The 26168-nt window shown below is 50.8% G+C and overlaps 1 protein-coding gene across 1 annotated transcript; it reads right to left on the reverse strand.

Annotated features, from left to right (window-relative positions):
• Positions 1-746: 746 nt before the first annotated feature.
• Positions 747-25642, reverse strand: KLHL12 (kelch like family member 12). The gene is made up of 12 exons (XM_038162486.1): positions 25553-25642; positions 25130-25327; positions 18264-18417; positions 17265-17482; positions 14001-14150; positions 12194-12308; positions 9491-9597; positions 8417-8612; positions 7581-7739; positions 6294-6392; positions 3031-3217; positions 747-2323 (listed from the first exon to the last, which is right to left on the reverse strand). Exons 1-12 carry the CDS (start codon positions 25634-25636, stop codon positions 2197-2199), a joined length of 1794 nt encoding a protein of 597 aa, XP_038018414.1. The 5' UTR covers positions 25637-25642; the 3' UTR covers positions 747-2196.
• Positions 25643-26168: the final 526 nt, after the last annotated feature.

Below are 26168 nucleotides of genomic sequence, written 5' to 3' on the forward strand. Positions count from 1 at the left end.
CCAGCCCTGGCACAGGAAGGGCCAGCCCTTCAGGGAAGAGATTTTCCCCAATATCCAACCTGACCCTCCCCTTGAGGCTATTTCCCCTTGTCCCGTCCCTGTTCCCTGGGAGCAGAACCCAATTCCCCCCTGGCTGCCCCCTCCTGTCAGGGAGTTGTGCAGAGCCAGAAGGGCCCCCTGAGCCTCCTTTTCTCCAGGCTGAGCCCCTTTCCCAGCTCCCCCAGCTGCTCCTGGTGCTCCAGACCCTTCCCCAGCTCCATTCCCTTCCCTGGATGCTCTCCAGCCCCTCAGTGTCCTTCTTGTGAGAGTCCGAACGCTGCTCCCAGGATTGGAGGTGTGACCTCAGCAGTGGCCAGCACAGAGGGATGCTCCCTGCTCCTGCTGGTCACAGCATGGCTGATACACGCCAGGTGTCATTGGCCTTCTTGGCCACCTGGGCACACCTGGGCTCATGTTCCTGATGGCTCATTATTGCTGTCAACTGTGATCATAGTCTTTTCCTCCTCTCTGCTCCACGCTCTTCTCCAACAGACCTTGCAAGAAATTCCCTGATTAGGGAGCCCTCCAGGCCTGGCTGAACTCTGTGCCACAGATCTCACAGCTGGAGCAGCTGTTTGTCATTACTGGGCTGAAGCAGCAGGGCAGAGACACACCCGAGGGTAGCTGCCTGTCTAACACAGGGTTTGCACAAACCCTCCACAGAGTAGTCAGTCATATGTCTGGAAGGTAGAGAACAGAAGCTAAACTCCTACTGGCTCAGGAAATATTTTATTCTTTATACTTTCATTAAAAAATAAACATAGGAAACGAAACCACAGAACACTTTTGTGATAGAAACAAACGCAGAAGGTCAGAGCATTGGCTGAAAGTGCATAATTAGGTCATGCTACCACATCCCTGATCCCACCCTGTCCCCAAGCAAGGAGTCAGCAGGAAGCTCAACGAGCAGCACTACAGGGAGCCCAGGCACTGTGGGGCCAAGCTGATGGCAGAGGGGAGCCCGTGCTCCCGGGAACGCAGTGAGGCAGGACATGCTGAGCAGGGAGCGCTCCATGAGCTGCTGTGAGCCACTGATGGAGCCTCTCCTGGGCTCACGGGGCAGGCCAGGGATAGCAAGTGTCACAGGATGTGGAGTTATGAGACAGCGGAATAAACAGCTGAGAACAAAGGGCGAAACGGGATCCTGGATGTCACTCCAGAACAGCCCTGGAAGCAGAAAAATCCTAGATCAAAGAAAAACCAACACGATGAACTTGAGTGAAAGGCTGCCTTGGGTGTGCTGGACTCAGGTCTGTCTGGGGACAAACCCCAGTGACTCACCCAGCAGGACCTTGGTGGGCAGCAGCCACTGTGTCCCTGCTCTCCTGGCCTCAGCTCAGGTGACCTCCTCACAGGGTGAGGCACAGGTACGGCCAAGCTCTCAGTGCCACACATCATTTGCAGCTGGAGCTGTCAAGCTTTTTGAGGAAACAGAATGTGATGAACCTTGCTGAGCACCTGATCAAGAGCACAAACATTGCAGACGCTTCTGTGGCAGGCAGCGAGCTCCTCCCCTGCCTCTGCCCCTGTGGCCTCAGGCTCTGGTCACAGTAGCTGACAGCTTTAACCTTCGACTCCTTTGCGTGCAGCCCTGCGAGGACCCTGCAGCCACAGCGACAGCGCAGGGCCCCTCACACGTCACCCAGCCTGGCTCTGCAGCCACCTGTGCTCGGGAGCACGTCGGAACATTCAGGACGTACACGATGATTTGAAGCTGGAACATAAGAGCAGCTGGACTCACTCTCACACATCCACATGGCTGAGAGCGACCCGAGGACCCGCGGGGCCCTGCGGTGGCTGAAGGGGTGACCCAGGGGTATGTACATGTCCTTGGGAGGGGTCACCAGGCTGGCTGAGACCAGGCTGGGACAACTCTGCTCTGCCCACAGACTGAGCCACAGGAACAGCAGAGAGTGCAGCTTCTCCTGACCCATTCATCCCCTTCCTCCAGCTTCCCACAGAGCCCCTGACTTCAAATGACTGCTGAGATCACACAGTTATGCACATGCTCTAGTCACAAGCAGCACAGAAAGCTGCTGTTCTGGTGCCTATTCCCACAGCATAAACAACTCTCAAGAACAGTCACTGCAAATCATTTGGGACTCTTCCTCCGGCCGAGACTTTTTAGAATGTTTTTCTTTGTGAGCTCCCTTCTGATCACTTCTCCCGAAGGACGCAGACCCCCGCGTCGCAGCGCTGCATCCCCAGGGAGGTGACCACTTCCCAGCTGTCAATGATGGGGTCGTAGCACTCGATGCTGCTCAGCAGTGAGTTGCCATCGTATCTGCCAGGACAGAAAGGTACACATGAAGGACGGTGCTGGAGGAAGAGGCAGAGTCATTCAGAGCTCTTCTTGGGAGGCTGGAATAGCCCAAATTATAACCCCTGCACCAGGCTGCCATTGCTGTCTGCTGCCGCTCTCCCTCCTGCCTGGGCCCTGGACTGCGGCATTCACATTCTCTGAAAAAAGCCCTTCGCCCAGGATTTTTTCCTGGGAAGCTGAGAAGCCTCAGAGAAAAGGAAAACAATTCTTATCCATTTGCTTCTCCTGTGTTTTGCTCATGTGGAATGTGTTTGGAGGTTGTTCCATTGGATTCTGGTGTGAGTTGTTTTGACTCTTTGGCCAATCACAGCCAAGCTGTGTCGAGACTCTGGAAAGAGTCACGAGTTTCCATGATTATCTTTTCAGTATTTTAGTAAGTTTCCTTTCTGTATTCTTTAGTATAGTATAGTACTGTATTCTTTAATATAATATAGTATTATAAAGTAATAAATTAGCCTTCTGAGAACATGGAGTCAGATTGATCATTCCTGCCTTCGTCAGGCATTCCCTGCAAATACAATACTGGACCTTTGTGCTGCCTGTTCTGTTGGGCACAGTGACCCTGTGGGTATCTCCTCTCGCAGAGGAGAGGCCCCGTGGAAGGGGCAGCAGCTGCGTCCCCTGGGGTCACTTGCTGAGCACGCAGAGCTGCAGGGCCCTGGGCTTACCCGGCGATGGCGTAGAGCCGGCCCCGCAGCACGGTGGCCCCCACGTAGCAGCGGGGCGTGGTCATGCTGGTCACCGTGGTCCAGGAGTCGGTGCGGATGTTGTAGGCCTCCACCGAGGAGAGGTGTGCCGTGCCATCGAACCCACCCACCACGTAGATGTGGTCATTGAGCAGAGCCACGCCAGCCCCTGTGGAGAGAAGGTGGCACAGTCACACCCACGAGTGACAGCGGCAGCACCGGGCTCGCTGCCACAAGGCGAACAGGTCGATTCCTCCCTCTCCACAGGACTGTTTTATGCTTGTACCTCCCCCAGAAGAGCTGATAACCATGCCTTTTGTTGTTACTGTCTCCAATACGAAACATGAAAACATCTCACTCCACTGAACACTGCTGACTCTGTGGCATGGGGGGCCTGGGCAGCACAGCAGCACAAGGAGGTTTACCTGGGCTGACACCTGACCACAGGTGTGTGAGCAGAGCAGCCCCAGGCCCACTCTGCTGGCAGGCAGCTGGCTGGGACTGTCAGCCAGAGACAGGGTCCTCTGGTGCTTCCGAGTCCCTGGTGTCACCCAGCTCCTGGCTGTGGCCTGGGGAGTAGCTGCACACTGCTCCATGCAAAGCTGGAGGAGGGATTTCCCTGACATTACTCCTCTGGAAGACAAAATGAAAATGGTTTTCTACACTGTTGCAGAGGCAGAGGTGGCTGGAGCAGCTGCCTGAACAGGTGTTCTCACAGTGAAAGCAGACAATAATATGCTGCTCCAACTGGGAATTTCTGAAACCAGCAGCAAACAACTCCCACCAGCCTTGGTTCCTCCTTGGCAGCCCCCTCAGGTGCAGCACTGGAGGACACTGTGACATTACCATGCACTCGGTGGCCTCAGAGGCTCCTGCTCCTGGGAGCACAGTCAGCCCTGTTAGGCTGTCACCACCCACACGAACTCTTGCACTAATGAATATCCTGAAGGAAAAGAGCCAGCTATCCTGGCATGGGACTGTTTCTTTACAAACAGGGTATAAGAGACTTTCTGTTCCACTAAACACATCCTGCCTTTCCCTGCCTGTCCTTGCTGAGAGCCTCAGAACAGCTGGGAATGGCCAGGCTGGCCCAGTGGGCTCTCCAGGAGCTTTGGCTGAAGAGACCAAACCAAGGCCTAACTGGGTCCAGCAATGCAATATGGCCAAGGTCTCTGAGAGGCAGCCTCCCTCCAGAACCTGTCCTAAGAGATGAAAAGAAACAAGGAGGAAATGATCTCTGTGAATAAAGCCAAGATTACTCTTAGTCTTGGTCTCGGAATTCAAACACCTGCACGTGGATAAATCTTAGAGGGTTTTGTGGGGACAAAAGAAATCCTGCAGGGCCCAAGGTCACCAGCACTCACACCTAAGGTGTGAGTAGTTAGGGGTGTAATTACCAGAGTGGCAGCACAAAAACTTGAGCAAGAAAAGGCCCTTGGGCCATGTTTCAGATCTTGGTACTCCAGGTCACAGTGCCAATGAAGGAACCAGGTGAGCCAGTGCTGGGGTCAAGAGCCTCACCAGGTTCCTGCTGGCTTGTGGCACCAAGGAGCTCATGCTGCAAAAGCCTCCAGCTCCTGTGGGGAGCACAGACCTGGGAAATGCCTGTTGTAGAAAGCTTGAACTCTGCTTTTGGTCTTGTCCAAAGTCAGCCTTCTCTGGTGCCCAAAGCGGGCCCCTTGAGGAAAGCCATCTGATCCTCAAGCTTCCTAGAGATTCATGGATTGACCTCACATGGTGCCTCTGACCCAGAAAAACCTGCAGATTTCATGCTGTGTTTTATATGTATGGCCTTCCTGGATGTGGAAAGTGCCCAACTCCTAAATCAAATCCATTCTTGGCAGATACACCAACACTTAACAGGAATATCCCTGTCACAGGAATAAATATTTAAAGGTTGGGGTTTTGGTAAATGCCACAGCAGGCACAAGAAAACGGAAATGTTTTCATACAGAGCCCAGTTTTATTGAGTACCCAGTACTTGTCCCTAACCAGGACCACTGCACAGGGATCACATGGAGCAGTGCTGCCCAGGCTGGCTGTGAGGGCCAGTTATTGAAAGAAGCAGAGAAAAAGCAACTTCAAAAGGGATTTGGAAGAGGGTCTAAGCACATAACTGTAAGCACTGGGAGGCACACAGGTGTGCAGGCACAGAGCAACCTTCCTGCACACTTAGGCAGGGCCAGGGCAGCCCACCAGCATGGCCTGGAGGGCAGGGCAGGAGCCTGAGGCACACAGCCAGAGCAGGAGGTCAACACGCCTGGGCACATAGGAGCTACAGGAGCCCCATGACAACCCCTCTGAGAAATGAAGGACAGTTTAAACAGAAATATACTCCAAAATTAGGATTTAAACTGTATTTTTGTCCTAGATACAAGTGCCAGCTTAAAGCTTGGATAAAACACCAGGCAGAGAGACAAGTGAAGAGCTGTTGGGGGATAATTATTGTGTGACCGCACCATTTGTGTAACCCCACTGCTGGGTGACACTGCTGTGGCAGTGCTGCCCCAGAGCAGGGCTCAGGTGAAGGAGCCTGGCAGGGCACACCTGCCTTCACCATGCCCCGTGCAGCTGATGAGCACTGACCCAGCACCGTGGTCAGTCTGTGCCTTGGGAGCTCCTCTCCATGCCAGGCATTGCTCCTAGTTGTGGAAGTCACCCAGCATTTCATCTGCCTCCCTGTAACCTGTAACCCTGCCACTGCATTCCTCTATATACACCTTGGCTTGGGATGTGAAAATTAATATTTCTCTTGGGAATTCAAGCCAGTAAAACCATCCTTTCTCAAAGCCAACCCACCCACTGGGGCCAGAGCATCCTCTAGTGCAGCAGAACACAGCAGCAGTGCCTGCTCCCTCAGTGCAGCAGGAAACACACTGACCTCAAGGCACTGTGGGTGTGGATGTGACAGTCTGGTCAGAGAGAGAAAGCTAGATAAGCTTTTCCATTAATTGGTCTGAGGGAGCTGGAGAGAAAGAATGATAGTTAAATACTAAACAATCCACAGGTGGTGTTTGTAATAAGTTGTTTTCCCATAAGGTTGTTTACAGATGGGTGTCTTCCTAATTAGCCAATGGTGATGGTGTTTTGGTTAAAGGACCAATCGGGTCCACCTATAGTGAACTAGAGTATAAAAAGGAATGGGTTCCTAATAAAATTGTTATTAGCCTTCTGAAAATGCATGGAGTGTGTCATTCATTTATCTGTGTCATTTCTGACTCAACGGTGACACTGTGGGCTCTTACCTGAGCGCTTAGTGGCCATTGGAGTGACATTTGTCCAGTGTCCAGTGTGAGGGTCATACCTCTCGACAGAATTCAGGATGTTCAGCCCATCGTAGCCTCCTGAAACAAAACACAGGAGCAAGCCATGGGGTTCACCCGGGGAGAACGTGTTCTGTGCAGAGAGCAGTACCACGCCTGGTGGCCCCGAGCACAGCGTGGCACTGCCAGCAGCACAGCCCATCCTGGTGGGGCAGAGGATCCTGCAGCCAGCCCAGAGCCAGCTCTGCCCCCACACTGCACTGGGCCATGAGGGACAGCATCACTTCCCCAAAGCAGCAAACCAGGCCAGCCCTATGGAACTGCCTCTGAGCACACTGAGGCCACTGCTGCTGCAGCCCTGCAGATGTGCAGCTCCCAGGTCTGTGCTGCAGCTGCACCAGGCTGAATGGTGTAGGTTGGGATCTCTCAAGAGCTGTTTCACAAGCAGATACTAAAATCTCTGTGCAGCCCCAGCAAAGGAACAGTGTGCTGTCATCTACCCTGGGGAACAGCATGAGGAAGAGGAATGAATGTGGTTGGTTTATTCAAGGCCAGGTTGGGCAGGGCTTGGAGCAATCTGGTCTAATGGAAGGTGTCCCTGCCCATGGCAGGGCGTGGAATGAGATGAAGTGCCTTCCAACCCAAACCATCCAGTGGTTCTCTGAAACCAGTGCCTAAGATCTGTGACATCCCCAGGAACATGGCTGCAACAGATGTGGGTGCAATGCTGGGCCTGCCTTTTCTGGGGCCTAGAAGGTGACCCACAGAACAAGCTTCAGAGTCTTTTGTCCTCTGGCAATCTCATTATATCCACAGCTGGTGCAGTGCTCTGAAACTGAGTGCTACAGGAAGAAGGTGGAGAACAGACAGCCCAGGATATATTTCTGGAGCACTACAGCCACCATTGCAGGCGCACCCTCTGTCCCACAGCTACCTGCTTTATCTCTGGGCATTTAGACACTGCCCAGGCCACACAAAGCCTCAGCTGGCATTGCTTATCCTCCACACTCCTGCCATCCCTCAAATGAAGTGTGTGCAAACTGTGCTTAATTTGCAGTTTGCAGCATTCCCTGCAGTGATGTGGCAGCTGCAGTCCAAGCCATTGTGATGGGAACAGCGAGGTCAGGCAGCCCTCACTGACACAGCCGTGAGGTTAAACCTCTTCTGACACGGATGTGACGGGTTGGGGCTGCTCAGGCAGCACTTGAGTGGTCACTTGAGTAAAAAGGCAGGCTCTGCACAGCTCCCAGAGGTGCTGAGGGTACCTACCCAGGCAGTAGATGACTCCATTGGCCACCACGAGCCCTGCTCCCTCCCGTGCTGTCTGCATGTCTCCCAGCATGCTCCACTGGTCGATGTTGGGGTCGTAGCGCTCCATACTGGTGTGACGGCGGCTCCCGTCGAACCCACCCGAAACGTAGATCATGTCTGCAGGGACAGAGGTGGGACCCAGCCAGTCAGCCAGGAGCACGGAGCACCAGGGCCCCGACACACGGAACACGGACTGCAAACCACAGAAAACAGACCATGGCACACCAGGAGCCAAGATGAACCCAGGCTCCTCAACCTGGCTCACAGGCCCAACAAACAAACACAAGTTCCATCTGGCCCTTAAATCTGCTTCTTGCTGATGGATGAAAGAAAACACACACAATCCAGCTATTTCTTTTTCATGCTGCAGAACCACTGAAACACTGCCATGCCCAAACCAAACCCTGCCCATGGTGAGCCTCATGTCAGTACCTCCCCAAAGTCCTCACTCCTTATGTTCCAGTCACTCCAGCACTGGATGGTCACAGCTGTACTGGGTGTCCTGTGCTCAGTGTTGCAAAACACTGTCACCACCCTCAGAGCTTCCCACTCCGTAATCTCTCACAGAGCCCCTTTCCCCCAGTTCACAGATACATGCTGCAGGAACGCAGCGGAGGCAGAGCTCCTCTCAGGATATGTGGGCAAGTTTTCCATTTCTGCATCCCAGTGATGAGAAGGCAGAATCTCAGGCTCCCCTCCTCCCCCAGAGCCAGCCCACTCTTCACACAGCGGCTCAGGGCATCTCAGGCCAGGGCTGAACAGGCTGCTCTGCCCTGGCAGTCACCAGGACGTACCTCCAAGGGTTGTGGCTCCCGCCAGCCCTCGCCGCACGTTCATGGGAGCCACGGAGTACCAGATGCCATCCTCATCCGACGTGTAATCCAGGCACTCCACGGAGCTGAGGCGGGAGCGCCCGTCGTAGCCCCCGATGACGTAGATGCGGTCGTGCAGCGACACCGTGGCCACGTATCGCCGCTTGCGGGTGATGCTCTGGGACAGCAAAGCAACACCAAGGTCACAGACAGAAACAGAGCTGGGCACGGAGACCAGCACCTGCTCTTCCACCCTCTTGTGCTGCTCCTTTGGGAAATGGCCCACTGCCCCAGGGCAGGCAGCACTATGCATTTAAAGGACACAGCCTGAGTGACTGTGACTGTGCCCGCCTCCCCGGGCCGTGCTCTCTTCTCAGGACCGTGCCTCTCTGCACTCAAACATTTCACACTAAATGTCATTTATCCTGTGCTGCTGCATAACCTCCGATGCATTTGGGACAATTTTGTTAGCTTCCCACTGGCAACGGGAAAAAGTAGGGACTCTGAATATTTGATGAAGCTTTCAGCCTCCAAAAAAGATCAGAATTTTGGAACACCAAGTGACACTGAGTCTGCCCTGACTGGTGATACTGAAGAAAAGGCAGTTCTCCACCATTTCACAGAGATAAGAGTGATTTTAGTTTGGGCAGAAATACTCCTCAGTGCAGGAATTCTCTCTTCCCATTATGCTCCAAAACCCTGTGAGCAGTGGGATCACGCAGCAGCCTGAAGACTGCACTGATTACACGATTCCTATTGACATTCCAATTATCATCACTAACCTTAAAGCTTCACACCCCTTCACTAAGAAACATGATAGTTCTCACTCCCACAACCAAGATGTAGGTCTCTGCAGGCTCAGCTGATCAGGTCTATGACAACAACCCCCTCTCCCTCAGTCACTCTGCAAGCTGAAGTGGTTTCAGCATTCTCCATGTAAATCCCTAAAGAATTTCTGTCAGAAATCCTCAGCAGATTGCACGGGACAGCCCAAGGAGACTGTTGGTGCTGCAGGATCAGTGTTTGCTCAAAGCCTGGTCAGAAGCAGTCCCTTACCGGCAGGAAACTCCACTCCTGGGTCTTGGGGTCGTATTTCTCCACCACATCAATGGGGGACTGCTGGCTGCCAAAGCCGCCGATCACCAGCAGCACTTCGTTAGCTCCTGAGGCACAGAGGGACAGCAAAGCCAAGTCAATCCTTTCACAACCAAAGGGTCACCTCAGGGGAACAACCTGAACAAACTCTGAGCCTTCCCTGGCACAAAGCTGCCTCTAAATCCCTGTTTTTGTCTTGGCTCTTGAGAAGGGACCTAACCTGGCTCAGGCACTCACACTCCCTCTGTGCTCAGCAAAAAAGAGAAGGGAGAAACGCTTCAGAGCATGTGGCAGACAGTTGACTGAAGTGTTAGGAGCTGGCTGCTGGAGGGCTGCTTCTCCTAACATCAGAGGCACTTTGAAAAGACAAGCTGCCTCAGACAGGTGGTGAAGTTCACTCCTTTATATCTCCTTTTGTACCCTTTCTGCTGTTTCTCGCAAACCTCTCACCACCCCAAAGAATCTGTAGGAGAATGGCTGCTTCCCTGCAGCCTCCTCACAACACAAAGTCTCCTCTTGGTCTCAAGTACATCCAGATCTGATTTAGGGGACTTTGTTCATCACGTAACTGAGAAACAAGTCAGGCTGTCAGAAGCTTGAAAACCAATTAAATATTTTCCCAGGAACTGTCTCTTAAATTTTGTGTATTTTATTTCAAAATTGCCTTCCCTCTATTTTCTCTGGGATGAATTCTCTGAATTTTTCTTATTTCCTCCATGACTGTTAATAACAGCTGTGACCTGGAGAGTTGCAACGTCCCCTCTAATCACTGCCTGGAAGCAGGCTTCTCTCTCAGGTTTAGAACAGCTTAGCATCCCCTTGACTCCTTGGGCCCTTCTGGAACAGGGAGTTTATCACTAGAATTCAGGATTGTCCAGCCTTTCATTGCACAAGGACTGAACACCAAGCAACAAATATCTAACAAGACTTTGTCTGTCACAAAGCAGAAAAGCTGCCACCTCAGATGAAGAGTAATATAAAAAATAATTGGGAAGGATTCACAAGAGCTCCAACATCTTGGAAAGCCTCTCTTCCAGTAAGAAAGCTAAAAGTGCAATCACTTCAGTTCCTCCCATGCAAAGTCAATACACACCTTGATCACAGTTTAAAGTGACACACTGCTGATATCAGATGGTATGGAATCAGTTAAAACAGCTAGGGCTGAATCCAAAGGATGAACCTCAACAATAATGTGCGGTTTTAACCTGCACAATTAGACAATAAAACAGTTTTTTAATGTCTTTTTCATCAAGTGAAGCATTTCAACTAAGAATAAAATGAAGTGTTTTTCTAAAATTTTAGAATCACAAAATTCTAAAATTTTAGAGTAGTTTTTCTAAAATTATAGAATCACAACATGGTTTGTGTTGGAAAAGACTTAAAGCTCATGTCATTCCATGTTCAGGGACAGTTTGCACTAGCCCAGGCTGCTCCAAGCCCCATCCAGCCTGGCCTTGGACACTTCCAGGGATGGGAAAGCCACAGCTGCTCTGGGCACCCTGTGCCAGGGCCTGCCCACCCTTCCAGGGCAGAATTTCTTCCCTAGATTTCCCCTCTTTCAGTGTGAAACCATTCCCCATTGTCCCATTGCTGCAGTTTCTGATGAAGAGTCCCTTTCTGGCTTCCTTGTAGGTCCCTTCAGATACTGGAAGGCTAATGCCAGTGACAGGCTGAGCTGAAGTGCAGGTCTTGGAAACTGCCACAGGAATTCCCACAAAATGTGCTGAGGCCTGGACTATGCAGGAACAGCATAACAACACTCCCTTCAGGCCAGAGGAGTCTGATCAGTCTCTGACAAACCTAATCTGCCCTCCTCCTTTTGTGGTTAAACTGCTTTCTGTCCCCTAAAAGAGGCCATAAAGGGAATTTGGAATCGCTCTCCACCACACCTGCAGCAGCACTGGAGAGCACAAAGGGAGGATTCCTTGCAGGGAGTGTGGTCCATGCTGGCACTGATGGCAGTGCCCTGGGAGTGCACCAGGACACAGGCATGGCACAGAAGAAGCCAGTAAAACTTCCTTCTTCTGTAGGTCAGTCCTACTTTTATGTTGCTCTTGAGTGCTCACAGCCCTAAGACAAGCATTTTCTGAACAATTCAGTGACTGTGCTTGGTAGAAGTTACTGAAATAAAGGAAGATATCATCATGTATTTGCCTTAACATGGCTAGAGAGAATAAAAAAAGAGCACCTCTGAAGGGGAAGAGGCACATCTCCATCTCCCTCCTTGCACCTTCCCCTGTTCAGTTCTCTGTGGAAACTTGCTGTCACTGTGAGGCAGCTGCCACTCACCTCACAGCTCTATTTTGGACTCTGATACCTGCCTCTTCAGACAGGAAGAAACTCTTCCCACAGTTCTTGGACAGCTGCATGCAGGGACAAATGTATCTGCAGGCACCAGCAACTCAAGAAACTGGTTTTAAGGCCACAGCAGGGGCCTGGGATTAGAGGCAATCAGCTAGACCCACACTGGCACTAAGCAATAGTACTCTGTAAAAGAGGCACCTCTGTCCTTTGTCCAGTCCCTCTCTGTCCTGCTGAGGACCATGGCATGACCAGTTACTGCTGTGAAGAACATCAACAGAGTTACAAGGCATTAGACAGGGTGTCTGACACAACAGCTGCCAGTGCCCTGGCCCCTCTCAGGGTCCTTCCTCTGCTGCTCACCCAGACGTGCTCGTGTCCTGGGTCCCTGCATCTGGCTCCGGAGCTCGGGCCGAAGGTGGAATTTCTTGGCTTCGTCCACGAGGTCTCTGCACTGCAGGCTGCAGCGGATAAAAGGCTGGGGAGAAACATGAGTCACTGCTACGTGCAATGTATTTTAAGAAACCTCACAAGAACTGTCCTAAAGCCAACTCTTATCAGCTCAGACAGCATGAAAAGGACTTGTGTGTGGGTCCTGGTGCAGATACTGCATGCAGGGGAATGCAAAGGCAACTGAAGACCAGAGAGATCTCAGTGCTGCTGAGAAGATATGGCTCCATCCTCACAGTCTGGCACTGAAGGCCCCTTAAAGAAAATGGCTGCACTGGAACACTAAGGAAAAGCCACTTCAGCTGCATTTAAGCCAGCAGAAGTATGACTAGGAAGGGGAACTGGCAGTGAAATCACACTTGATCTGCCTCACATAACTTGTCCTGCACCTGCCATTGGAGAAGAGGACAGCACAGCACACTGAAACTGTTTAGCTGATTTACTGCCCTGATCACTGTGCACATGGGACATGGCGTTGTGAAGAGGCAACAGGAACACTGAGGTCTTCTTGAAGAGTGAGGGGCATCCAAGGACAGCCTCATCTCCTTGCACAATGCTGTGTAATTCCCTTCCCTAGCCAAGGGCCTGGACCAACCTCCCTTCAGCTCAGCACTCATTTTCCCATGGGTGTTGGGTGTACATTGTACATGCTGCTTCAGTAAATTCAGATTTACCTCTACAGGCTCCTGGTGTCTGTGTGAGGCAGCCACATGGGGCCAACGCTCCACTCTCCACACTGCCCCAAGCTGAGGATGTGCCACCTCAGGGCACTGATAGACCGGACAGGTCACCCTCCACGTTCACTCTGAGGGCTGTACACACTCTGTCTCAGGCTGGATTTGGAACAGATCTATTTGTTTTGGTACCAGTCCCTTTTCCATTAGCTTAAATTTCAGTTTGAAGGGGACGATAATCTGACTGAACACTCTTTAGCTCTGGCACAACCTAACACAACAGCCCACTAGGTTGTCCTGATTTAATAACATCCATAATCTATCACATCTGAGATGACTGTTGCTAAATCAGCCTTTTCCTGACATAGAGAAATGTCTGTCATTCACCATTCAGCACCTAACAAGGGCTAGGAACCCTTGAGTACATCCTATCACCATCTAACCTGAAGGCTAGATTGACCTTCTCTGGGCCTTCCTTTGAAATCTTGCCTGGGGTCACTTCTGTCTGGAATGAAATTTGCACTTAAAAGCTTGACTGTCGATTTGCATCATCTCCATTTTGGGTTGCCTCTGCAGCATCCCAGAACTGAAAACAGAAGCGTTAGCCATGGTTCTTGGCTGTGTGTTGGTCCTGGACCCACACAGCCGCTGTCTTTCTCACTCAGAGGTACTTGCTGGCCATCTGCACCTCAGACACCTTCTGAGGAGCCATGAGATCAATGGCAGCAATCTTCAGCCTAGGGAAGGGGACATGCCAGAGCTTAGGAATGAAAGCAGAAAGCACTTGAAGACTGTAAGGGATGACAAGAGAAAGGTGCTGTGGATATGTGCAGAGACAGCTGACTAATGGCTCTGGAGAGGGCACCCTGCGGCCGCAGAGCGGGATGCGGTGACTGCTGGCACAGCAAACACAGCTCAGTGTGACAGCAGAGCAGTGCTGAGCAGGGACAGCTGCACAGTGTCACCAACCAGCAGCAGCAGAAAGGGCTCCGCATCCGCTCTGGGGGCCAGCAGAGCTCAGGCAGGAGCAGCAGTGGCCGCCGTACCTCGGTGTCGATGACGTCGGTGATGTAGCGCGGCGTGAGCAGCGGCATCCGCACGTACTGCAGCAGCTCCGGCAGCGACGCCTCGCGCTCCTTCTTGGAGTGCTTCACCCAGTTGATGACTGCCTCGAACACCGGCTCCTCCGAGTCCACCTGCACACAGGAGGCACAGCCTGTCAGGAGGCAGCAGAACGCTGGAGCTACTGCCATGGAGCACACAACGTCCAGGCTGCTGCACCGCTTCACAGCGAGCAAGGGAGCAGGACACTTCAGCTATGAGTCCCTCAGGAAATCCCCATAAGCACAGTGAATTCCCTCACTTTCTTTGACTTAAACCTGCGTGTTCTTTTTCCCCTGCGGCTGAGATCAACCGTGGGCAGTCCAAGTCCCAGAGCAGTGAGCGCTATGGCATGGAGCAGAGCCTGGAGCTGAGAGCTCCATCCACTGCCCAGTGGGAACTCACAGGACAGCTCCCCCAGGTTTCTGAAGCAGGAGCTGTGATCCAACAAAATTCAAAGTGCTATCAAAGAGATGATTAGAATCCTGTTTCCTTTGCACAGCAAAGTGTCTGCCCTAGGCCCCAGCAGCCCTGGGCCTACGCACCGCCCCTCAGACACCCCAGCCAGAGAGGTACATTTAAGGTTTCAATCCACCTTTTAAAAACTACAAAGGATTTCAGAGTGGAGAATCCCAGAGCATGAATGCTACTGTTTATCTTATTTTATCACTAGTTTATTTCTGTCTCCATTTAGGACCAGCACATGCTGGTGCTTACACCACTTCTGGAGATTACACTGACTAAATCATCCAAATTTGATCCTGTTAGAGAACCACAGATGCTTTGGACACCTGTGATTACCAAAAACAAAAGAATTGTAAAAATCCCATATATATATATACACACACACATATATATATATATATATACACACATATATATATATATATACACACATATATATATATAAGAATTATATATTACTTATTACTTATACATAAATTATATATTACATAGACTTTGTTTTCTTTTTGCATATCTATCAGATCATCCGACGTAAAAGGAAATCAGACATGAATTTATTATCACACAGTCTGTTAACTGAGACTAAATATGAAGATAAAAGATGAGCCTGTGATGAAAGGACTGAGCCTTCCCACCAGCCTATGACTGGTCCCCTTTGAAACACAGTTTGAAGCTGTCAGGCAGAATGTTTTGAAGCAGGGAGCCACAGAGGTTAATTATTTAAGGCATTCTTCTACACCATTGTTTTATATTTGTTACAGTGTAATTTGGAATGGCCTCTTTCTCTTGGAATTACAGGGGAAGGACAATTAAAGCTCACAAAAGGAGAGCAGACTACTGTATTGTTTCCAATCTTCCTACTTCCTCTTTAAATGCAATAATCCTGTGTTGATTTATTCCCTCCTGAACTGAATGTCCTCAGATATATTTAACATCTTTACCGTTCATTGAATCATTTATGTTTTCTGATAAATGATGAGTAACACTAAATGCAGGATCACAGTGAGGACCTGTCATTGCACTTCTTGAGCAGCCCAGAGATTTTCTGAGGGTGTTCCCCTACCACACTCTTGATTCCACACAGCACCTCTGTGCTGGCACAGCAGGAGAGAGATCTGCTCCTTATCCCAGACTGGTCTGGGCTGGAAGGGACTTTAAAGCCCATGCCATTCCACCCCCTGCCATGGGCAGGGACACCTCCCACCAGACCAGGTTGCTCCTGGTCCAGCCTGGCCATGGATACCTCCAGGGATGGGGCAGCCACAGCTTCTCTGGGCACCTGTGCCAGGGCCTCAGCATCCTCACAGGGAAGAATTTCTTCCCAACATCAAATCTAAATCTCTCCTTTTTAAAACTGTTACCCCCTTGTCCTATCACTCCCTGCTCATGTAAAGAGTCACTCTTCCTCTTCTTTATAAGCCCCTTTATAAGATTTCCCTGGAGCTGTCTCTTCTCCAGGTGAACAGCCCCAGCTCTCCCAGCCTGGCTCCAGAGCAGAGGGGCTCCAGCCCTCAGAACATCTCTGTGGCCTCCTCTGGACCCTCTCTAACAAGTCCACGTGTTTCTTGTGCTGGGAACCCCAAACCCAGACACAGCACTCCAGGTGAGGTCTCACAAGGACAGAGGAGAGGGGGAGAATCCCCTCCCTTGACCTACTTGTCGCATATTCCTAAGGTACAATAGTGCATGCCCAACACACTGCCTGCTGCAAGGTCTGAACCAGCCCTTCCAAACCACAAGGAATGTCACTTTTCCTGAGCAGATCACGCAAGAAGCTTGGCTGGGTCATTCTGAAGTTCCTCATTATTTTCTGCTCCCAGCCCAGAAGCTGCTCCCAGTAGCATCACAACCCAAAGGAGCTCAGCCCTTCACAGCACAAAACTACAGCTTGTCAAACACCAAGCACACTCAGCCTTCTCCACTGCAGGTCCCAGCTGGAGCTGGGTCCCTCAACACTGCTTCACGTGCTTCGCCTCAAGCAGCCTCACTAACAAGGGGATGTTGGTGTGGCTGAATACCACTTTTAAGGAATACATCAACAATTCTCCTCTGGCTACCCCTGTACTGGCTTTTCAGGATTCCCACCAAAGATATCCCATACACTGGTTTGCTTCCAAGCATTCCTGTTCCCCTGAATTCTGAGCAGCAATTGCCTCAAGCCTTTCCACTGCAGTGAACATCAGCTCTGGACAAAATCCACCTCAATAAATAGTCAAGCTCTCTCCTCATTACCAGGGAATGTTCAACTTATTCACAGAGAAGTTGGAAAAATGCATTTGACATGTTCCAGTCACATAGCACACCCTCCAGAAGCTCACCTTCAGGCAACTAAATCTTTCTGTAACCCCTGGCAAAGTCAGACCATCCTGCACCATCTGAGGATGCCTTGTGCAACAGGCAAACAGAAGTTAAGGCTTGGGGTTACTTCTGAAATGTAGGCACTGAGACAACTTATCTTCTCCAGGGAAAGGAGAGAATGAAGGGCCAATAACTCTGCAAAGGGAACTAACTCACTGTGGTTGACTTGCAAGAAACACTTGTGTGAAAACAAATTCTAACAGAGAAGCTACAGGGTATTGATAAAATTACAAACTAGCAAAAATAAAATAGACACCTCCTGAAAATTAGATTTCAAATTCAGGAACTGTGTGAGGAGTCCATCCCAGGAGTATGGACTAATTACTGACTGGTTTCAAAGTTTTATTTCAATGACTTGCACAGTAATGGTACTTTTCAGGTTTTACCTGAATTTCATCACACTTGATGAGCTTTTCAACCTCTTCTTGATTTAAGAGGATAAACTCTTCATGCTGAACCACCTCTGGAAAATGTTTCTGGCTGAAGACCTCTGCAGCTTGCATTAGATCCACACAATTGTGTGTCTCAGCAAAATCCCGAATGCCCAAACAATTTGATGGATCCAGCTGGCTTTCTAGAAACTCACAGCAAGCTTGTTTCACACCTACGGAAAATTGGAGGGGTGAATGAGCACTGCACGCTTACTATCAATCCACTGCTTCGGCAAGGGCTTCAAAATAGAAAGTTCTAAGCAATAATGAAAATCCAATCCAAATAACAAGTAAAAGTACTACAGAAACATACACATGCATGTATTGCTTTGGAGACTGAAGACACTTGGAGCAGCTTGACCACGTGTTTGGGCTGGTGTGAGCTCTGGCTTTTCTATTCCAATGAAAAAATTACATCAATCTGATACTAGGAAGACTCTAATGTGAGTTACAGTCAGCTTCATGGATTATAAACCACTAATGTGTCTGCTAGTGGATATGGCACCAGATTTTTAGGTCTATGATAACTTTTAGGTAAGCTGTCTGGGATTTGGGATAATTGTCTGGGATAGCTCCATAGGTGCATGTGCAATGTCAGCAACCAGTCTGTTACTGACCCAGACATACTGTGATGGCAGGTCAAATGACATCAAGGAGTGCTTATTATAATAATCGAACCGAGCTGTAACATTTGAGTGCTATACAGCTCACAATTCCTCTTGGGAACACTCCTGCAGAAGTACAGGAGCCCAAAGAATGGAACCTGTTTTACCATTTTGTTTTGCACCCAAATCCGTTCCTCTACCAATGAGACCACAGTGCACGAGAAAAGAGAAGTTTGACATAACTACTTATAAACATCATTCCTCCTCCAGTCTCTCTTCCATGCACAGAGGGTCAAACCAAATCGCTAAACAGCAGTAATGATGCAATTTGTGCCAATCTTTGAATTACCTTTCAGCTGAAGCAGACATGCTGCTGGAAGCAACTCTTGGACGTTTTCTACTGTCACATGCACAGTTTCTGTATATACAAAGTCCAGCAGGATTTCCATGGTGGAGGCTGTCAGGCCCTGGATATCCACACAGGGTTTATCTTTTTCCGAGAGCTGTAAATTAAAAGGGAGACACAGCCTTATTTATCATTAATGTGATCAGAAAGCCCACAACCCTCAGCAGGTGTGAAAATAAGATCTGTCAGAGCTTTCCACAGAGATTTGTCCTTTCTATTCTGGAGCTCATTGAAAGGATATAGGGAAGGAGGGAATTTCCCTACAGGATTTACTTACAGAAATGAGTAAGAGACAAAATTTCTTTCTGGATCAAAAGGACAGTCACACTGCACAGTAAAACCTGTGAGCTGAGATCTGAGTCAGCAGAGACCACATGTGTCACCTGTGCAAGACTACTAAAATGTCTCCTCCATGCCGTACTCCAAGCTTTACTCCAAGGGAATTCCTCCCTGAGCTGGATGTGGGTGACATGCTGCAGTTCACATGGAGTCTCCAACTAAGTGTTGGCCCAAACCAGGTTCTTTCACTCAGTGTGCAAGAGGCCAATCCACACCCAGAATCTGGGTATTTGAGTCATTTCACTTCAGCACAGAAAGGGGAGCTGGGGACCGATCCCCAAAGCCCGCCAGGCTGAAAAAGGGTTTACTATTAATACATTTTAGCAAATAAAGGCATCAGTGTTCATTGGCTACAAGCTATCTAGTCATCTTATTGATTAGCCTTTTATCTTCTATTGTTTAACAATTTCCTTGCTTCTTATGCTAATTAGTCCCATGCTCAGTCTTTCTCTTCCTCTGATTCAGGGGACTTCTGGATTTGGTGGCTGTGAGTCAGTGGTCTCGACATGCCGCTGCCAGAATTACCTTCTACCCATTCAGAGCTGAATTCAGCACAGCTGCTGAGCTGGCTTTATCAATTTCTTCCTTATTTTGGGAGTTTTGCCAAGTGTCTCTGTGGCCCAGAAATTTGGCTCCTCTGTGCCCCTGTCAGTAGGACATCCTTCTGCCTGAGCTTTGGTAACTTCTCCCTGGGCATGTCCAGCCCTAAACCTGAACAAGTCAATTCTACTGACACGTAATTTTCCTTTCCAACACATGGACATCTTCACCATTCCTCTCTAAAACCAAGCCAAAGAAAAAGCTTTCTCAACTCATCAGTTTCCTGACTCATTCTTCAAGCTTATGGTGAACTTCATTCCTAAAATGAAACAAAGTAAAATGACAGTTTGTGCAGTGATGGCACTTACACAATCCAGCCTTTGTCCCCCGACCATTTAATCACCTCTATGATTAATTTTGGAATAATTATTTTTCCCAAGGAACATTATCCTCTCAACGATCAATCTTTGGGAACAGCAAATTCTGTGAATTCATCAAATTTGCACAAAACAGATTATATTTCACAAAGCATCAGTTTCACGGTTCGGTGCCTCCAGCACAGAGCTGCTGGCAGAGCACCCGATGATTCCTGACCAGTGGACTGGCTGGTGGGCTCACTGCTCACACCCTGCAACTGCTGCCAGCTCAGCAGCATGGCTGCACCTCAGGAGATAATGATCTTCCTGTGGCATGCTGCAAAACCAGAGCGACTTCTGGAGCAGTCAGCACCAGTGCAAGCACAATGCAGATGAAAGCCTGTGGCTTCTCTTGCCAAGAATGAGCCCAAAGTTGGTTCAGCCAGCTGGGCAGAGGCTCAGGGAGCAGAAAGCATGGCCAAAGCACCATCACTGAGCTTCACATCTGCCACAGCCGGGGAAAAAGGAGGTGATACAGAATACAGAAAATAAGAGCAGTGGAAGTTACTCCTGCAGAGGCACCTCATGACACAGCAGAGATGTCTGCTGGGACTGAGCCCTGTCCATCATGCAGAGATACACTTGCAGAGAAGTACAGGAAGTAAGGGTGATCCTTGAAGGAATTTGAGGGAAGAGGCCTTTCAAATTTCTTGACTCAGTGAACAACCTTTATGGCTTCCAAAGTTGGGGAGGAACAGCAAATTACCTTGTCTGACCTGCTGTGTGACAGGCCAGGCATTGCATTCAGAAGCTAAAACCAGTTCCTGCCTTGGGCCAGGCAAAACATTACTGGACCAAGACCAAGCTGTTTGTACCACAAAAGACACAGACGCCAGCAAAGTTCAGAACTGATCAGACAAGGTGTTCAGATGGCTCTAATAAGCAAATGAAGACATAGACCATACATATTTAGGATCAAAGATGTTACTAACTTCTATTGACCTCCTGATAGCTAAAAGCACCAGTTCTTCACACATCAGCCTGGAGGTGATAAAGAAGCTCCTGACCCACAATCAGCCAGCTGTGTACATACTGTCTTTATATTGGTGACCAAAGCAAAAACCACAAGGACAACACTAATACCATACAGACGATTACTTCCTGCTTCCCTTGTATTTCTGCTACACTCCACTACTTGCTTGTTATTTTGCTCAGTTTGCTCACATGCTAAGAATGCCTAGTAGGAAGGAAGTATTTCATGTAACTTCATCTAATGTGTGATTCAGAATTAGGATCCTAACACCATGCCTTAAAGAAGGGTCTCAGTATGGAGACAACTTGATTCTGAACACAGAGTCATGGATTGGTGTTGGTTGGAAGGGACCTTCTGTGGACCCTCTCTGTCAGTTTGAAGCCATTTCCCTTTCTCCTGTAACCCCAGTGAAAAGAATCTCTCTCCATTTTCTTGTTGGTTCCCTTCAGGTACTGGAAGGCCACCCCAGAGTCTTCTCCAGACTCAACAATCCCAATTCTCTCAGCCTTTCAGACTCATGAGGACTCTGAGCTGAGCTCCAGCCTGTGTGTGCAGCATTAGTGAACTGCCTGCAGTGCTCAGTGCTGGGCAGCTGGGACACAGACAGTCCCTCGTCCATCCTTGCAGCCACATCCTTGGATCAGAATGCAAAATGATGCTCACACTATGTTAACCAACACACAGGCCAGGCAGCTTTCCTCTCCAAGGTGTTCACTGTTTACTTCTGAGGTTGTTCAGTGCCACCAGACACATCTCTGCTGTCAGAATTTCAGATTAGTTTCCCACTTTGTTGTTTAGTATCAGAGCTCTGCTCACTCTCCCTGAAGGGAGTCAAGTAGCCCATACATGGGAAGTGTGCAGCAGTACAGACCCCAAAATCAACCACAGCATCCAGGAAAACAACTAAGGACAGTCACTGTGAGGCCTCAGGAGTTGTACCTCAAGATGCCCAAGGTGCTGAAAGCCTTAAGGCAGGGGCTGCAGGTTACAGCTCTTTTGTGAGGCACAATGTTGCTTTTTCCATTCCACCCATAAATCATTGCGCTGGGTTTGGCTGGGGTGGAGTTTACTTCCTTCCCAGTGGCTGGCATGGGGCTGTGTGTTGGATTTGTGCTGAATGTGGGATGATAATGGAGATGTTTTTGTCATTGCTGAGCAGTGGTCACACAGAGCCAAGGTCTTTTCTGCTTTTCATACTGCCAGGCTGGCAAGGGGGCTGGGGGTGCGTCCGAAGCTGGGAGGAGACACAGCTGGGACAGATGACCCAAAGTGACCAAAGGCATGCTCCAGGCCATATGGCATCATGCTCAGTAAATAAAGCAGGGGGCAGAGGGAAGGAGGGGAGGGATGTTTGCAGAGATGGTGTTTTGTCTTCCCAAGTCACTGTTACGTGTCCTGGAACCCTGCTCCCTGTGGGATGGCTGAACACCTGCCTGCCCATGGGAAACAGGGAGTGAATTCCTGGGTTTGCTTGGTTTGCATGTGTGGCTTTTGCTTTCCATATTAAACGGTCTTTATCTCAACTCACAAATTTTCCAGCTTTTACCCGTCTGACTCCCTCCCAGATCTTGCTGGTGGGGGAGCAAGCACGGGGCTCTGAGGGGTTTGGCTGCTGCCTGGGGCTAAACTATGTCAATCGAGCAGGAGAATGGGTCTAAAATTTTGCAACTCCTTTCTTACCCAAGGCTACTTCTTGTTTTTGCCCTTACTAATGCAGATACACAAAAGTACTCTGGAATAAACCCCAATTTCTTCTCACAGGGGGAGAGAAATGCTGGCATGACAGTGCTAACGTGTGGCTCACTGTACCCCGGAGAGCAATCACAGCGCAGAGAAGCTAACCATGTAAGAACCTGGAAACACCAGCTGTTTACTTTCAGAATAATATTTCTCTGCTTTGGGAGGAAAGAACCCTTCAATTTCTAGAACACAGCCTCCAAAAGAAGACACAACAGTTTCCTTCTGAGGTGGAGCCAGTAATCAGCTCTTAAAAGATCCCAACTTATGTTAACCTGGACAAACAAAGACAAATGCCAGTGTACAGCCAAGATCCAGGGGAGATAAAACTGCTCAGCAATTTTCATTACAACTAACAACTTAGCAGGTTAAACTGATGGTGCTTCAGTTTTCCCACACTGCTCAGCAGAGGGGCAAAGGAAAGTGTTGTAAAAAGCCTGGGCTTCATCAGGTGATCAGTGGCTTCTCCTCACGCTGTAAAACGGGAACAGAAAATGGGAAGAAATTAATACTAAGCTAGACTGAGAACTTTTTAGAATGTTAAAAGTCAGAAGTGAGAGAAGGAAGGAAACTTGAGACACAGAGAAGAAAAGGCAGTTCTTTATGACAACAGTATCTGCTGACAGCGTTGTGCTGGCTATGCACAGATGTGCCACCAGGAATACTGTGGCATAACCCCAAGAGAAAAGGCCAGGAATGCCATGGCATAACCCCAAGATCAATTCTGAACAAAGCCTCGTGCAGCCCAGCCTGGCACATCAGAGCAGCCAAGCAGTCCCCAGACCTGCAGGCAAGCAACGGAGTGCTGAGGAAGCCCTGGCAGGGCCTGTCAGTCCATGACACCACACACACTCTGAGCTCCCTGGAGTCCCAGCCTGGCCAAACCCTGCACCCACAAGTGCCTGGAGAGTGTCCAAGCACTGTCCCATCACAGGCTCCGACACACTTGTCGCTGACACACACAGGAAACATGTCAGCTCTGAGGCTCACCAAGCTGCCCCTTCCTGGAAGGAAGCTCTCCTACAAACACTCTGTAATTGCACGCCCCTCGGCAGGTTGGGCACTTTAGGGTTTCCATAACAAAGAAGCAAGTTTGGAAGAAACACAAACTAAGCAAAAGAAAAGAAACCCTTAAAGCAGAGGCATTGTGGGAGCACGAGAGAGCAAGCAGTTCTGACCACTGAGCACAGCTGTTTTCCCAGGAAGAATTTAATGTCCTAGGAAGATTCACATGTCTGAATGAAGGTCACTATGATGTTACAGTTAACGTGAATGTAACTAAGCAAAGAGAGACATCCCAGCTCAGACCCAAAGCACACCAATCCCCAGCCTTTGTTAGCAGCCACAGAGAACATTCTGGAGCACATGGAGTGACTGGATCTCAGCACACTGCCTAGACGAAGTCCAGGAGTCAAAAGCACTGACAGGAACGTAGAGGCAAACCCAGAGAAGCAGAGATACTGCCTGTACTGCTGAGCACCCCGAGCTACTGGAGAACAGAGAACTACAGCCTCCAGGGACTGAATTTGCTTTGTGTGTTTTCTTCGTCTAATTACATTTCCTTTATGCAGAGAAAGAGCACAAACCTGATAAATGTACAAATTTCATGAAGATATGGACAAAAAAAATCTATTGGTCTGAGGTTAGGCCACACACGCATCGTTTTGGTTTCTCTGCACAGGACTGTAAACACCTGCTGCCCTGACAGCACTGAGAAAAGTGGGCACACAGAGAGCTCTGCCACAGCCTTCGTGCCTGGGTAAAACAAAGAAAAAATCATTCTCTGCTGCAATGACTCTTGGGCTAGCAGGGAGGGCTTTAGGACCTGTGAGCTACTTAACAATGTTCCTCCCTGCTCATGGGCAAGGTGGTAGGATAAGGAAAGCATCTCCCATAAGAAAAAGCTGCAAAGATTGACTCCAACTTATAAAGACAAAGCCAGGCAAAGCATCTGACATTCAGCAGTGAGTGCCAGCTCCAGCTGAAGCAGTGCCTGTCAGTGACTCAGGGAAACTGCACACAGGTAGCGCAAGTCTCACGGGAAGAGCTGAGAGCCAAGGTGCTCACAGGTGAGATGTGCTGGGTGCAGCACCTGGGGCTCAGAGCCACCCCAGCCCCAGTGACACCCCCATGGCACAGCCCAGCCCTCAGCCAGGGCCAAGGGCAGCCCAGAGCACGCATCAAACACCCTCCCTCGCACTGAAAGGGCTGCCCAGAATCTCCAGCACGGCTCCCACAGCTCTATGCCAGGGCAGGAAAGATGCCCGCAACCACGGAAACCACAAATCACCACTAGAAAAATAAATAAATGTATCAGAACTCTCCTGCTTGGCAGCTCAGCCTGGCAGCTCGCTGGGCACAGGGCAGTCACAGCAGACCATGAATTAAGGCCACAACCTCTTAACTCCCCACCAAGTCACAATATACGGCTCTGGGGCCAACATAAGAAGACACAGAATCACCTCGAAGGGCTCCAGGGCCACCAGGACAGACTCCAGAGGGCTCCAGGGCCGGCATAGGGGGATTCACAGAGACCAAGGGCCACCATGGAGAAATCCAGGGCCACCATGGGGGTTCCTGAGGCACCCACAGCCACCACGAAGGGATCTAGAACCACAACGAGGGCATCCTGAGCAACCACAGGGAGTATCCAGTGGCCTGCAGGATCACCACAAGGGGATCCTGGGCCCCCACGGGGGGGATCCTGGCCCAGCTGCTGAGCAGCTCAACAGAGAACAGCCCAAGCACTGGGCGGCCCTGCATCCTCCACCCACGGAGCACCCAGGGCCGGCGGCAGCACCGACCTCGCTGGTGAACATGGCGCAGAAGTAGTCGCTGCAGGCGGCCAGGACGATGCGGTGGGCCGGGAAGTCCTTGTGCTCCACGCGGAGGGTGACGTCGCAGAGCGTGTTGCTCTTACGCAGGGCGTTCATGGCGTTGAGGATGGACTTGGCGTGGGAGTTGGTCATGATGTCCTTGGGGGGGGCCATGGCGCGCGGCACCTGCGGGCACAGCCAGCACGGCCACATGGCACGGCGCCCGCCGCCGACAGGGGGCGCTGCCGCCGCGCCGCCCCGCCCGCCCTCAGCGCCCGCCCCGCCCGGCGCCCCCGCCCACCGCGACCCCGCGGCGCGGCCGCCCCGGCGACACCCGCCCGGGGCGGCCCGGGGCCGCCAGCCCGGCCTGGTCCCATCCCGCCCGCTCCGGCCCGGCCCGGCCGCACTCACCGCCGCGGGGAGAGGTCCCGGCCCGCACACCTCGCCTCCCCCCGCCCTTCCCTCTCCCCGCACCGCGCGCTCTGATTGCGTCATCGCGCCGCGCCGCGCGCAGATCACCCCGCCCCTGGGTGCCGGGCGGTTGCCGAGCAACGAGCCCGGGGCGGCCCCCACAGCGCCCCCCAGCGGCCCCCGCGGGACCCGCAGGACAGAGCCCCGGAGGGCCGGGAGGGGAACGGAGCCCCGGGAGCGGCCGAGCGAGCTGGGAAAGGGCTCAGCCTGGAGAAAAGGAGGCTCAGGGGGGCCCTTCTGGCTCTGTACAGCTCCCTGACAGGAGGGGCAGCCAGGGGGAGTTGGGCTCTGCTCCCAAGGAACAGGGACAGGAGAAGAGGGAACGGCCTCAGGCTGGGCCAGGGCAGGTTCACGTTGGATTTTGGGGGAAATTTCTTCCCTGGAGGGGTGGTCAGGCCCTTGCACAGGCTGCCCAGGGCAGTGGGCATGGAATGGTGGAATCACCGTGCCTGTATGTGTGGATGTGGCCCCTGGGGACATGGCTTCACGGTAAATATGGCAGTGCTGGGGGAGTGGTTGGTCTCCGTGGTCTTAGAGGCTTTTTCGACCTTAATGA

Source organism: Motacilla alba, chromosome 26 (assembly GCF_015832195.1).
Source record: "Motacilla alba alba isolate MOTALB_02 chromosome 26, Motacilla_alba_V1.0_pri, whole genome shotgun sequence".
NCBI lineage: Eukaryota > Metazoa > Chordata > Aves > Passeriformes > Motacillidae > Motacilla > Motacilla alba.